The sequence below is a fragment of the Urocitellus parryii genome, chromosome 15 (genome assembly GCF_045843805.1).
Source record: "Urocitellus parryii isolate mUroPar1 chromosome 15, mUroPar1.hap1, whole genome shotgun sequence".
NCBI lineage: Eukaryota > Metazoa > Chordata > Mammalia > Rodentia > Sciuridae > Urocitellus > Urocitellus parryii.
Genome location: NC_135545.1, coordinates 43,103,368 through 43,117,090, shown reverse-complemented (window position 1 = coordinate 43,117,090; position 13,723 = coordinate 43,103,368). Strand labels below are relative to the sequence as shown.

Here is a 13,723-nt window from a genome sequence, read left to right as displayed (position 1 = left end):
GGCTTTCTATCGAGAAGTGTTTCTTACCAAAACAGTAATTGTCCTTCAGTATCTGTGGGTGACTGATTCAAAAACCTCCTGTGGATACCAAAATCCAAAGATGCTCAAGTCCCTTGTATAAAATGACATAATATTTGCATATAACCTACACACATCCTTTAAATACTTTGTCATCTCCAGATTATTTATAAAATCTAATGCAGGCAGGCACTGTGGCACACCCCTGTAATCCCAACAGCTCACAAGGCTCAGGCAGGAGGACCACAAGTTCAATGCCAGCCTCAGCGACCTAGCAAGGCCCTAAGTGGCTCAGTGGTTGAGTGCCCCTGGGTTCAAACCCCACTACCAAAACAACCAAAAAAAAGAGTGCAATATACATAGCTGATATACTGTATTTGGGGAATAATGACAAAAACTATGTTTAGTATAGGTAGTTTTTTTTTCCTACCAAAAAATATTTTTAAGCTACAGTTAGTTGAATCCATGAATGCAAAATTTATAACTATATATGAACAGAACAAATTTTGGTGCCCAAACTTTAAATCTCTTGTAAGCAATCTCTATCCCTACTCTTTTCAAAATCCCAGCTGCCTTAACTGTTTGGCATTGATTCTGGTCAAATAGAATTTTGTGCAGTGATAAATGTTCTATATCTATACTCTCTAATAGTAGCCACTAGCCACATGTGGTCATTGAGCATTTGCAATCTGATTAGTGCAACTGAGAAACTGAATTTTTTTTTCTTTCTTTTTTTCTACTGAACCCAGGGCCTTACACACATTAGGCAAGTGCTGTGCCACTGAGCTACATCTCAGCCCTTTTTAATTTTTTTTAAATTTCGAGAAAGGGTCTCGCTAAGAGCTGGCCTCAGATTTGGACTCCTCTTGCCTGTTTGCTGAGTAGCTGAGATTACCATACCTGGCCATGAATTTTTTACTTTGTTTTAACTAGCTACATTAGCACAGGTCTAGGGAAACACACAAAACTTTCCATTTGAGGTAGCCATCTTACCCTGTTTCTCTATCACATAGGAAAGTGAAATATACAGGGAGAAGTCTTCTTCTCATCTCTTTCAAGATTTTATAGGTTTCTCTACTTGTCCCTTCCTACTTCTACCCATTCTTTTTACTTTATGTCCATTTTATAAGCACTTACCTACATTTGTTTGATACTACCTATCTACATGGAATTGTTAAATCTGCTAGAATTATTAGGCTCTGTACTCAGGCTATTACTGCAGCTAATTAAACCTAAAAGCAGGCTTAATACTAGTCATCTTAGTCTCCTTCTGTAGACATAGAAATGAAGGATTAAAAACCACTTTGCCGTTTTAATGTACTCACTGCTGTTTATGTATTCATTAAGTTTCGTCAACATCAAAGGGCTGACAGCTTCACAAACTACCTACTGAAAAGGGTACAAATTGTACCATTGCAAAAGGGATTAGCACACCAGGAGAAGGATTTAGTAAGATTTAACGAAGACCTGGTGGGAACTAATTCCACTATGAAACTTGAGTCTGTAGGGTGTCTGGCTACCCTCCCACAAAGGGTTTCTAAGAGAAGTTTGTATCCAACACCGAGGAAGAATGTTGTCATCCTTCAGTAATGAGAGGAGGATGACATGGCTCACTAAGCAAGCTCTTAGCACCTGAAGTGTGGTGTCCCTTCTTCTGAGAAGCCACTGGGGGGCGGCACATTCCTGGGAGAAGCTGGTTATTGGGTGGAAAACACTAAAGCCAGAGTCAAGGATCCTCAGTTAAGCACAATGCTTAAAGGATTAGCTCCAGAGGAGCCCTGGGATGGTGCCAGCTCAGCTCAGACAGAAATCATATTTATATAGTTTAGGCAAGTCAGCCTTTGCACAAGACTCCTTGTCATCAGACAGGAATTTGGTATACAAATCCCCAACCCATGACAGTAGGAATGTCCCCCCATATTCTCACAGATGCATGCCCTGAACCAAAGGCAAGTGATCATGCTCCCCTAAAACTTTATTAAGCAAGTATATGTCCAAGGTAATTACCTTGTCTGCAACTGGGATCAGTTTGGTGAAGAATGATCAAAAGGAAAGATTGCCCCACAGTTCTTGTCTTCACTGTCGACCAATTCCAAAATCTAAGGACAAGATGTCCATGGGATGTGCTAGATCAACAAGTTCTTCTGGGTCTAAGATGACAGTATCTGGGGGCATCCCAGAACAGTTGTATAATCCAATGCAGCCATGAAGGAAGATCCCATTAGGCCAAACCTGCTGCTCTGGACTGACCTGGTGGCCCAGCTTAAGCACCAGAGTTAGTTGCTTTCCATTCTTGAAAGTTAGCTGAGGTGCCAGATTGAGGTTGAAGCAGCTTTTCCCCTAGAGTCTTCACTGATCTCCACAGGAAAAAAAAAATAGAAGTCCCACAAGTACCAAGTGCTTCCTGAGACTGCAGCCCTGCAAGGCCTCAGGGGCAAGGGAAGGTGGGCAGGAAAGGAGTGCACTATCCCTGTGACCCACCCTGAGGCAGCTTGGAGTGTAAACAAAGCCTGGTGCCAATAACAGAACCCAGGATGCAGCCTGGTGTGAGGTTTTCAGAAAAAGAAAATGACTACTTTCAGCACCAGAGTGGGCTTGCTTGGGTCTGCACAGCAGTCCCTCACACTGGCCCTTTCAGAAAGGAACAAGTTATTTGATGACTTGGGTCCATAAGATGTTCCCCCAAATTACTGATAGTGGATAGAATTCAGGTGACCCTCCTGAATTCCAGAACATTTCAGCCCTCTTAAACTTCATACCAGAAACCCAGAGATTAACTGTATCAACTAGAACAATGACCTAAGGTTTCAATAAAATAAAGGATTATCCTTCAAAAATATTAGTATTACCAGATTTCTCTACTTGTCAGACCTGAGCCAGTTGCTAGTAACACAAGACCTAAAGTATATGTCCATGATTTTAAAAATCCTTAAAGTTCACTTTTGCAGGTAAGACTCAACTGAAGATTGTGTGAAAGTGAACATAAAATCTATTATCAGAATCTGATTTACCACCACATTGAGACATCTCTCAGGGCAGAGAGACTCAGTTTGGGGTATTTTGAATTTTTAAACACAGACTATTATTTCCTATACATGAATGAACATTCTTTTGCTAGAATTGGTGTTCCAGGTTAAATATCAATAAGTAAAGGAATACTGGAATTTGAATTTGGTGGTAGCAGTGGCAGTGTCCAGTTAGCCACAGAGCTGCTCCTTGTTAGCTGGAACAGGGAGGTCTTCCCCAGCCCTTGTTTTGGGACTGCAGCCTCTGCCAAAGCATCATGGTTCTAGCTAGGAAGGTACAGGTAGGCAGGTGGCCAAAATCAACTCAATTCAGAGCCAGAAGCTTGCCTCTTTTCTTAAGGATTTTGACCATAAGTGCAAATGTGTTCCAGGGAAATTCAGTCAGACAGGCAGGACCTCCTCCAAAAGAAGGCTAATCTGTATACAGCAAAATCCTGTGGCTCCCCAAGCACATGGACACAAATGAGAAGTCAACCTTGACAATATGGAACTTCAGTGGCCACCGTTGAGACCATGAACAGCCTTCCTCCTGTCAAGCTTATTGTTTGAGTGTGAAGTTTCATTACACAGAATGGTATTTCTCTTGTGGAATTCAGGAAAGGGGAGACACGTTCCCACATCAGTTAAATAAAGCTTGCTGTTTGTGCCTCCCCCAAAACAAACAAGGAATATAACCCTCTTCCCAGGGAAGAATTCTGAGCCAGAGGAAGAAATAGTAGCATTTTGAGCCTCTAACATCAGGAGGTTGCACCTGGTCAGAGGAAAGCTCCCATAAAGTATCCTCACTTTAGAGACTTTTGGTTCAAACTTCACATGCTGTGAACCACAATCAGAGCCATCAATCTAGCACTTCCTCTCCTCTGCAGCAACTTACCCAGTATGTCAGGGGTGCACCTACTCACCCTGGAAAACTAAACAACCATTCCCCTGTTCCCCAACCCCCCCTCTACCCTGAGGTTCCCACCTTCAGGTACCCCAACCCTGAGTCTCCTCCCATAGCTTACCAATGAGTGAGCACTGGCCCTGAGTCCCCTTACAGAATGTGGCTCAATAGGCTCCTTTAATTCAGGAGGGCTAGGCCCACATAGTCTTGTTATCTGGACTTTGGTGGTTATGGCCACAGGTGGCCAGCTTTCCAGGCCTCAGGGAATGTCACCTCTGGCCTCTAGTCAGTTTTACTCTCAACCTTTTTCTCTTCAGTTACATCTAGCTCAGTCAGGACGCAAAAGCAAAGTTGCTGGGTGATTCTGGTGAAGGTAGCTAAATGAAAACAAAGAATCATAGGTTTTAGCAAACACATTTAGCTGCAGCCCCAACCTGAACAAACTGAAGGCTAAAAGCACATTTGTGGCTCCTTTCCCACCTGTCCCTTGGGTACCCTGGGCCAGGCTTCACCCCTCCCCACTATCCAGCCTCCTTGTCCTCATTCCATACCCAGCCAGTCTGAGGCATGACCACTTGTTTTCCTTGTACTGTCAAAAGATAATGCTTTAACCCCCAAATAGGACTCTAAAATCAGAACTAAAGAGATCATGTCAAGATCAAAAGAAAAGTCTTGTGAGCAGCCAGGTCTCATCCTCCAAAAAGTCACCAGAGTGGCAAGGGGAGTAGTTAGCCCCTGTGGGAACCTGTGCACATGTGTATATAGCCAATAAGTGATGGGACAAAGAAACTCACCCAGAACATTCCGAAGAAAGAGAGGCCTCCGGGATTCTGGAAGGTAAACACCCACGAAGTAGACAGGGACCCCGGAGAGGGCAATCCCAATGCCAATGAGAGAATTGATGGTGTCACTGAAGAGAGGCACAATCACCAGAAACAAGGAGCATATGCAGAACACGATGGGAAAAAATAGGCTCAGCTGAAATGGAGGGGGGTGAGATATTAAATAAGATGAGATAAGGGAATAGGGCATGGGTAAAAAGGCATACTAGGGAGAGGGCCCCCACTTCCTTGTCTGCACAGAACTGCTGACCTTGAGTGGCCGGGGCCGATCGGGCTCCTTCCAGCGAAGGTAGAGCTGTCCAACAACAGACAGGCCCACAAAGAACCAGTAGCTGAAGCTGAAGTAGTTGATGAGCAGGAAAACATCCTCCACGGTGAGGTAGATGAGTGTCATGGTACACTGGGGAAAGCGCAAGGGAGAGGAGGGGAATATTATCACCAAAAGCCCACCCCAGGAGAGTCCACCTTCCAGCAATCATCAGATCTGATGTAGCTTCACCAGATTATCTCTGGTTTTCAGTGACCTCTTGGTATTATATACACCTGTTCTTCACATTAATCTTCAAGGCAGTGCCTCACCTTCTTCTGTTAAGCCCTTCCTACAATCAGTGCCTCCTTTCTTGTTGCAAGCACTTCAATAGCAAGGCAAGTTCTCTCGTCTTCTGATGGCAGAAAGGGATACTCTCAATGCACCAACCTCAACATGAATCACACTCTTCCCTAGGAAGATGCTTAAACTTGGATTGTTTGGCTTCAGAAATGCAGATTAGCACCAGCTGTGGTGGCACAGGCTTGTAAATCCTAGCTACTAGGGAGACTGAGGCAGAAGTATCACAAGTTTCAGGCCTGTCTGTGCTATCTAGCTATCTATTTTTACGGTACTGGGATTGAACCCAGGGACTTTTAAAGATTTGTATTTTGAGGGCTGGGGATGTGGCTCAAGTGGTAACGCACTTGCCTGGCATGCATGCGGCCCAGGTTCGATCCTCAGCACCACATACAAACAAAGATGTTGGGCCCGCCGAAAACTAAAAAAATAAATATTAAAAAAAATTCTCTTTCTCTTTATAAAAAAAATTAAAAAAAAAAGATTTGTATTTTGAGACAGGATCTCACTAAATTGCTGAAGCTGGTCTCAAATTTATGATCCTCCTGCCTCAGCCTCCTGAGTAGCTGGGATTTCAGGCATGCACCAGTACACCCAGCTCCACCTGGGCAATTTAACAAGACCCTGTCTCAAAAATAAAATTTAAAAGAAAAGGGCTTAGAGATAGAATGCTCCTGGATTCAATCCCCAGTATGAAAAAAACAGATTAGCAAAATGGATCCATACCTCCAAGAGAGGTGGGGTGAGGGGTGGGTATGACAGAACTTGCCCTCTAGAACAAAGAATCCTGGAGGAGGACAAACCCGCAAAAATACAGTTATCTCATACTAGACAAAGGAGCCAAAAACATACATTGGAGAAAAGACTCTTCAACAGATGGTGCTGAGAAAACTAGAAATCCATATGTAGCAAAATGAAACTTAAACCCATGTCTCTCACCATGCACAAAATTCAACTCAAAGTGGATCAAGGACCTAGGAATTAGACCAAAGACCCTGTGCCTAATAGAAGAAAAAGTAGGCCAAAATCTTCATCATGTCAGATTAGGCCCTGACTTCCTTAACAAGACTCCTAAAGCACAAGAAATAATCTCAAGAATCAATAAATGGGATGGATTCAAACTAAAAAGCTTCTTTTCAGCAAAAGAAACAATCGATGAGGTGAAGAAAGAGCCTACATTCTGGAAGCTAATTTTTGCCACATGCATGTCTATAAATAGAGCACTAATCCCCAGGATATATAAATAACTCAAAAAAAAAAAAAACCAAAATGGGCTAAGGAGCTGTGCTATCTTTTCCAGAAGAATATATACAATCAATTAACAAATATATGACAAAATGGTCTACGTCTCTAGTAATTAGAGAAATGCAAATCAAAACTAAGATTTCATCTCACGCCAGTCAGAATGGTATCAAGAATACCAACAACAAGTGTTGGCGAGGATGTGGGGGAAAAGGCACACTCATACATTGCTGGTGGAACTGCAAATTGGTGTGCCACTCTGGAAAGCAATATGGAGATTCCTTAGAAAACTTGGAATGGAACCACCATTTGACCCAGCTATCCCACTCCTCAGTCTATACCCAATGGACTTAAAATCAGCACACAATAAAGCAGCCACATCGATGTTTATAGCAGCTCAATTCACAATAGCTAAACTGTGGAGCCAACCTACATGCCCTTCAATAGATGAATGGATAAAGAAACTGGTATATATAAACAATGGAATATTACTCAGCATTAAAAGAGAATAAAATCATGGCATTTGCAGGTAAATGGATGGAGTTGGAGAATATCATGCTAAGAGAAACAAACCAATCCCCAAAACCAAAGGCCTAATGTTCTCTCTGATGATAAGTGGATGATGATCTATAATGGGGGGGAACAGGGAAAAATGGAGGAACTTTGATTGGGCAAAGGGGAAGGACAAGAGGAGAGAGTATGGGGGTAGTAAAGATGATGAAATGTGATGGGCATTATTACCCTAGGTACATGTATGACTGCACATATGGTGCAAGGCTACATCACTTATAATCAGAGAAATCAAAAGTTGTGCTGCAGTTGTGTACAATGAATCAAAATGCATTCAGTTGTCACATATACCTATTTAAAATAAATAAATAAATTTTATTTTAAAAAAAAAGAATCCTGGGGGACAAAAGTCAGGGACTACAGTCCTGAGACAGTTTGGATTTGCTTAAATTCAATATGAAGAATTCTCCCTACCTAAAATTACCCCAAATTATCAACAGAAGATTTAAAAATTTAAAAAGTCCATTCTAAAGAGATAAGGGAGGACCTTGTATTAAGGGACGTAACTCAGTAGTAGGATGTGCTAGCATGCAAAAGGCTTTGGGTTTCATCCCCACAATGCAAAATATATGATGAACTGCTTTTCAAATCTCAGAGTAAGCCTTTCTCTGGGTCCCTGTTTGTTATGGTTTGGATATGAGGTGCTCCCCGCAAAGCTCCTGTGTTAATGCAGGAATGTTCAGAGGTAAAGTGATTGAATTCTAAGAGCTGTAACCTAATCCGTCCATCATAGTATGAATAGGCTGGGTGGTAACTGTAGGCAGGTGGGGTGTGGCTGGAGGAGGTGGTCACTTGGCTAGGTGTTCTGGAAGGGTGCATTCTCTTCCCTCTCTTTCTCTGAGCTTCCTTGCTGCCATGAAGGAAGGTCTTCTGCTGGACTCTTCCCCCATGACGTGCTGCCTCACCTTAGGCCCAAATTAATGAAATTGGCCGTCTGTGGACTGAGATCTCTGTAACTGTGAGCCCCAAATAAAATTTTCCTCCTCCAAGTTGTTCTTTTTGGGTATTTTGGTTTCAAGGGGGGAAAAAAAAAACAAGGGACTAAAACACTCTTCCATATAAAACACCTTAGTTAGAATTAGGAGCCCTGCACAGACATGCCCAAGCCCATACTGCCCCCAACAAAGCTTACATTGAACAACAAAGCTGGGATGGGTGTAAAACGCTCAATGTGAATCATAGACAGAAGATCTGGGAGGTGGCCCTCACGTGAGCCCACGAAGAACAACCTGGAGGGATAAGAAATGTGTAAACATGTTTCTTTTAGTGAGCCATACTCCTCACTTGGACAAAAAAAAGACCTAGAGCCCCAGAAAAAGGGGACAGTCTCCCAGGCTCTATGCATGCCCAACTCATTAGTGATAATACCCACAGATGCCTCCACCCTCAGCCCTAAGCCCCTCACTAATACCCTGGAACCACCCCCCAATCATTATCCACTGACCACCCCAGGCCATCAGCAATGGAATTTGCTATCCCCCACAGATACCCACCGCTTCTCTCAACCAGATATCTCACCAACATCCCACAGATGCCACACCCTGCCATTGCTTCCTAGCAGAACAATCCATTTCCCAGGGGTACCCCCACTCTGCCATATTACAAATTCATAGCCAACCCAATGGCTTTTAAAGAAGAGCTGCCAGATTTCTATTTGTGCTCAGAGTATATCTACCCCAAGTACCTGATATATGATAGGCCAAGGTGAGTATAGGGATCAAAGAGAGAACCCAGGCCTCCTCTCTATACCTAATGAGCTTTACCAACTGAAAAACAGACCAGCATGAAAATGAAGTGGTACCCAGGGTAGCCAGCAGCATCAGAGTGCATAGGACTCATTCACTAGGCTTGAGGGTTGGCTGAGGGAACAAAAAGCTTTGCAAAGATGACAACATCTGGGCTAGAAGAAGAACTAGAGTTTGCCAGGAGTGGGTAGGTGGGGAACCAACATGTACGAAGGTAAAAGAGCTTGGAGGCATGAAAGAGCACTGCTTCTTTGAATGCTGATGCTACAATTCAAAGACCCAGGATGAAATATACAAGGAGGGAGTGCCTGGAATTACCTGTATAAAAGGCCCAGCAGGGAGCCAGCTGTGACTTTGAAATAAAGACCTGTTAGGACTTACTGCCCTCTGGTGACCCCTGGTGGCATCATGGTGGCCACACTAAAGCAGGAAGATGCTAGGGTATGAAAGAAAGGCCAGACAAGGTCATCCATTACAATTGTTCCATAAGATCAGAGCCATAAAGGTGGGTACCCAGGTTGAAGAATGAACAAGACAGATAGCATAACCTCAAGCATTGTAATGTGACTGTATGTGTGTGTATGTTTATGTGCAAGTTTGAGCTGGGGGGAACAGGGTGGCACCAAGGGAAAAATCAAGATACCAAGTAGCCAAATAAGAAAAAACATGGGGCACAACTGGAGAGAAATCACATGTGGGGTTCACAGTAAGTCTGAGATACTTGGGGGCCATCTCACAGAGCCCTAGGGTCAATGACATCACCTGGAAAGACATTATAGGGCAAGATATTAGAATTTGTTCATGAGGCTAATAATTTGTACTAGATAGAGGAGAAATATGACAAAGGGCATGCTGGAAGAGGAGAGGAGGCAAAGATGTACAAAGCCTCAAATAGCTGACAAAGCAAAGAAGACAGAGCAAAAAAGACAACACAGGCAGCAACTTTGACATCACTCTCCAAGTGTCCTCCACCTCCTTATTGCCAATGCCACAAGATGCCTGAGAGAGGTGAGAAAGCACCCACTATCTGGGACAACTGGCAGAGCCCAGTGAGATGTCTTGGAGCATCAGTAAGCATGAGGCTACGGGGAGTACCATGATGGGTGGGGCACCCTGTGAAGAGCCACACCAGGCTAAGTTGAGGGAGAATGACACTATATTTTCCGGGGGGGGGGGGGAGCATTGAACTTGGGGCACTCAGCCAATGAACCACATCCCCAGTCCTATTTTTTATTTTATTTAGAGACAGGGTCTCACTGAGTTGCTTAGCGCCTCACCGTTGCTGAGCCTGGCTTGGAATTCACAATCCTCCTGCCTCAGCCTTCTGAGCTGCTGGGATTACTGGTGTGCACCACCATGCTGGATACACTATATTCTTTACTAAGGCCTTGAACACTCTATTACTCTGGTTGCCCCAAAGATGCCACAAATACATATATTGGTGTGTAAAAACTAGTAAAAAGAATGAATGGGACAAAGCTTTTACTGATTCATCCTTCTGTGTGTTCATGTGGCAAATATATATTAAATGCTACACTCCTGGCCCTGGGGACAAAACCATTTATAGAATAAATGGATGAATAATCAGAAAAGAAGCCTTCTTCTCAGTTATCAGATGTCACAGAAGCCATGCAAATAGTTTCAGAAAGAGAAAGTGGTCAGCATCACTTGCTTCAGAGGTCCAGTAGAATGAGGACTGAAGACAGGCTAAAAGGAAGGAATTCTTAATAAGAATATTTGTTAAGGGCTAGGGTTGTGGCTCAGTGGTAGAGTGCTCACCTAGCATGTGTGGGGCACTGGGTTCGATCCTCAGCACCACATAAAAAAATAAATAAACAAAATAAAGATATTGTGTTTATCTACAACTAAAACAGAAATTCTTAAAAAAAAAAAAAGAATATCTGTCAAGTAACAGAAGCCAAACTATAAGTGGAAAATGAAATGTTGACTACTGTTCTCAAGTACATACCAGGGATAAGGGTGGAGTATGTATTTAATATATGTAGGGATTTAGTTCAATCCCAAGCATACACCCACACACAGTGTTTCATGTAAGGGGAAAAGGACAGATGGAAAAAGCTGTGACTTCTCTAAGTAGAAATAAGAGAAAGTCATGGAGAGCTGGCTCCAAGTGAACATCCACCAAAGAGAGGGGATAAGTGATGAAGCAAATGCTTAAAAAAAGGGGAAGTGCTAACCCCTGAGGCCAGCTAATGGAAGGAGACATAATTCTTTATCTGCATCAATAGGAAGACAGTTCTGTGCACTGAGAGAAGAGCAGGAGCCTACTTAACAGCCTCAGTGTTCTCTGTGAAGTGAGGGGCAGAGTCATCCTGTTCGCAGCACTATTACCTGGTATATACCAAATGCTCAGTTATTAATTTATTGAAAGTACAAATCCTGGGTCTTTAGTATAACCCACAAGGAGCCTAAAACTTGATACCTGCCACGGTCACTACTATAAGCTATTTCCTTCCTCCCCTATACCCTTACCATCCATCCTAACGTCAGACAGAAACATGAGGTACCAGTATACAAATGTTTGCACAAAAACAAACACACGCTCCCACACAGAGAGTTTCTGCCTATAAGAGGGACAGAAAAAAGACAAGCTCTTATACCTACAGCTCCAGAAAATTAAATGTTGTAGAGTATTATTGGTAAAGCGAGATACATACCTTGATGAAGCAAAGATAGATGCATTGAGGCCCCCAAAGCAGGACAGGGCAACAGCAATAGGGATGGTCCAGCTGAACATGCCAAATGTCTGGTCAGCAAATGTCTGGTGGCAGAGCACAGAAGGGGCACTCAACACAGGACAGAGTTTCAAATCCTGTGCATTGACAATCTCAGGACAAAAGTAGTCACTGATGAACAGCCCACCATCTGGCCTAGACCCATCCCGTCATCTTTCAGAGCTGGAGTAGCTGCAGAGGAGAGAGACTAGGCCATTTAAAGGGGCTGAGGATCATAAGATGAGAAGAAAATGAGGTTTCCAAGAGACTCACCACAGCCACTGCATCACTGTTAAGGATATCCGAAATGTTCAGCACTGTGTAATAGGCCACGTTGGTCAGGATGTAGATAAACGTCACAATTGGCATAGAAATCCCAATGGCCAAGGGCAAATTTCTGTCAGGACAAGTGAGATAGAACCTAGAACCCTACCTAGAACCCACCTCTCCTAGAGATCAAAGTTCATCAAGTCTCTAGGGAAATTTTCCTAACATTTAATAGTTCCCTGGCCTCTAAGTGTTTGAGGCAGTCTTTCCCCATGGGCCTAGAGTGGGTATACATTCAGTGCCCCTGGGCTCTTTCTATTGAGAAATAGAGAGAGAAAATCCTTGCCACTGAAGGTCCAATTTGTCCCACAGGGTTTATAATCCTTCAGTATCTATCATCTCAGGACAAATCCAAGGAGCGATTTGGTCCTATGGAGACCAGAAGCCAGACTAGGGGACCAGCTGGCCAGAAGCAGCTCAGGTTTCACAGGCTGCAGTCTCAGCAGCAGAGTGTAAGGTCTTTACACCTCAGACCCAGCTGGGTCTGCTGCTGCCCACTGAAGACCTCTCCTCTAGGAAGGTCCCTGGGGACCCTCCAATGCAAACATGAGGGTGAGAACCAAGGGCTTTCCCACCATCACTCACTCCCATCCTAACCTCCAACCCCTCCTAACTGGAGAAGGGTAATAGAGAGAAGAGGGAATGAGAGGTAGAGGGAAGACTGTGGGAAGAGGGCAATGCACCCATTATCAGCAGGAGTTCCAGCTAAGCTGGGGAGTTGAGAGTGTGATCTCGCTTTTACCTTTCTGGGTTTTTGATTTCTTCTGTTACAAAATTAAGGGTGTCCCAACCTGAGTAAGAGAAGAGGGCAGAGTAGAGGGCAAGAGAGAGGTTTCCCATGTCCCAGGAGGAACCCTCAAAGGCATCCTGATAATGCTCAAAGTGCTCAGAGTGTCCTGTGGGGACAAAAGCAGGTGGGAATTCAGAAAGAAGAAAAAAGTTGAAGGAGAATAGGGAAAGGGGGATGGAAGGAATATGGAGAAGAGGAAAAATGGGGAAGATAATAAGAAAGAGGAAAGGAAAATGAAAAAAAGCAAAAAAGGGGAGGAAAAAAAGGAGGGATAAGAAAAGACAGGGAAAATATAGGACAAGGGAAAGAAAAAAAAAATATCATTTAGTACCAAAAGAACAACAACCACCAGTTCCCTGTACTCTACCACCCAACCCACATCCTCAGAAAAGCTCATATTCCTTCCATAAAACTAGACAATCTCAGAAAAACAAAGGCATTGCCTCGGAAGTGCCAATATTTTTTCTAAAACCCTAAGGAATTTCCATTTCCTACAAATGGAAATTTCACAGCAGGCCACAACTCTTCTTCTATTTTTTATAACACCACAAGGCTTTCACATAAAGAGGTCATTTTCCACTACTCATTAGAACTTCCTGTGAGGATCTTGGCCCACATCACTGCACAATTTGGTCATGTGGGTTTATCAGTCTTGCAGAAAGGATCTGCCACTCGTAGTGGGTGTGGTTGCACAGGGCAGGAAATCTCAGGCTATACAGGAAATGAGATTTTCTTGTCTCTCAGGGAGCCAACCCAGGCACCTGTCATTCTCTTTAGAGACCTCTGGAGACTACAAATCTGAAATCCCAGGGGGCAACACCCTGCCACACAGATCAGAGACCTTCTGGACACACTGAGGTTTTTTAACAGAACTCAGACTTCTAAGGAAGCTTGTAATAACCTGCTGCAGAAAACCTAGATGCAGTTTTCAATATGGA

General features: G+C 43.5%; 1 protein-coding gene across 6 annotated transcripts in view; it reads right to left on the bottom strand.

Moving 5' to 3' along the window:
* Nucleotides 1–19: 19 nt before the first annotated feature.
* Slc7a6 (solute carrier family 7 member 6) overlaps nucleotides 20–13,723 on the bottom strand; it is a 38,334-nt gene continuing 24,630 nt past the window's right edge. For all 6 annotated transcript variants that reach the window (XM_026404494.2, XM_077793204.1, XM_026404496.2 and 3 more), the window contains 7 exons: nucleotides 12,738–12,891; nucleotides 11,942–12,065; nucleotides 11,612–11,715; nucleotides 8,321–8,417; nucleotides 5,020–5,169; nucleotides 4,722–4,905; nucleotides 20–4,304 (listed from right to left, as the gene is read on the bottom strand). In XM_026404494.2, the coding sequence (XP_026260279.1) occupies nucleotides 4,210–4,304; nucleotides 4,722–4,905; nucleotides 5,020–5,169; nucleotides 8,321–8,417; nucleotides 11,612–11,715; nucleotides 11,942–12,065; nucleotides 12,738–12,891 (908 nt within the window). In that variant the 3' untranslated portion in view covers nucleotides 20–4,209. The remainder of the gene's footprint in view (nucleotides 4,305–4,721; nucleotides 4,906–5,019; nucleotides 5,170–8,320; nucleotides 8,418–11,611; nucleotides 11,716–11,941; nucleotides 12,066–12,737; nucleotides 12,892–13,723) is intronic.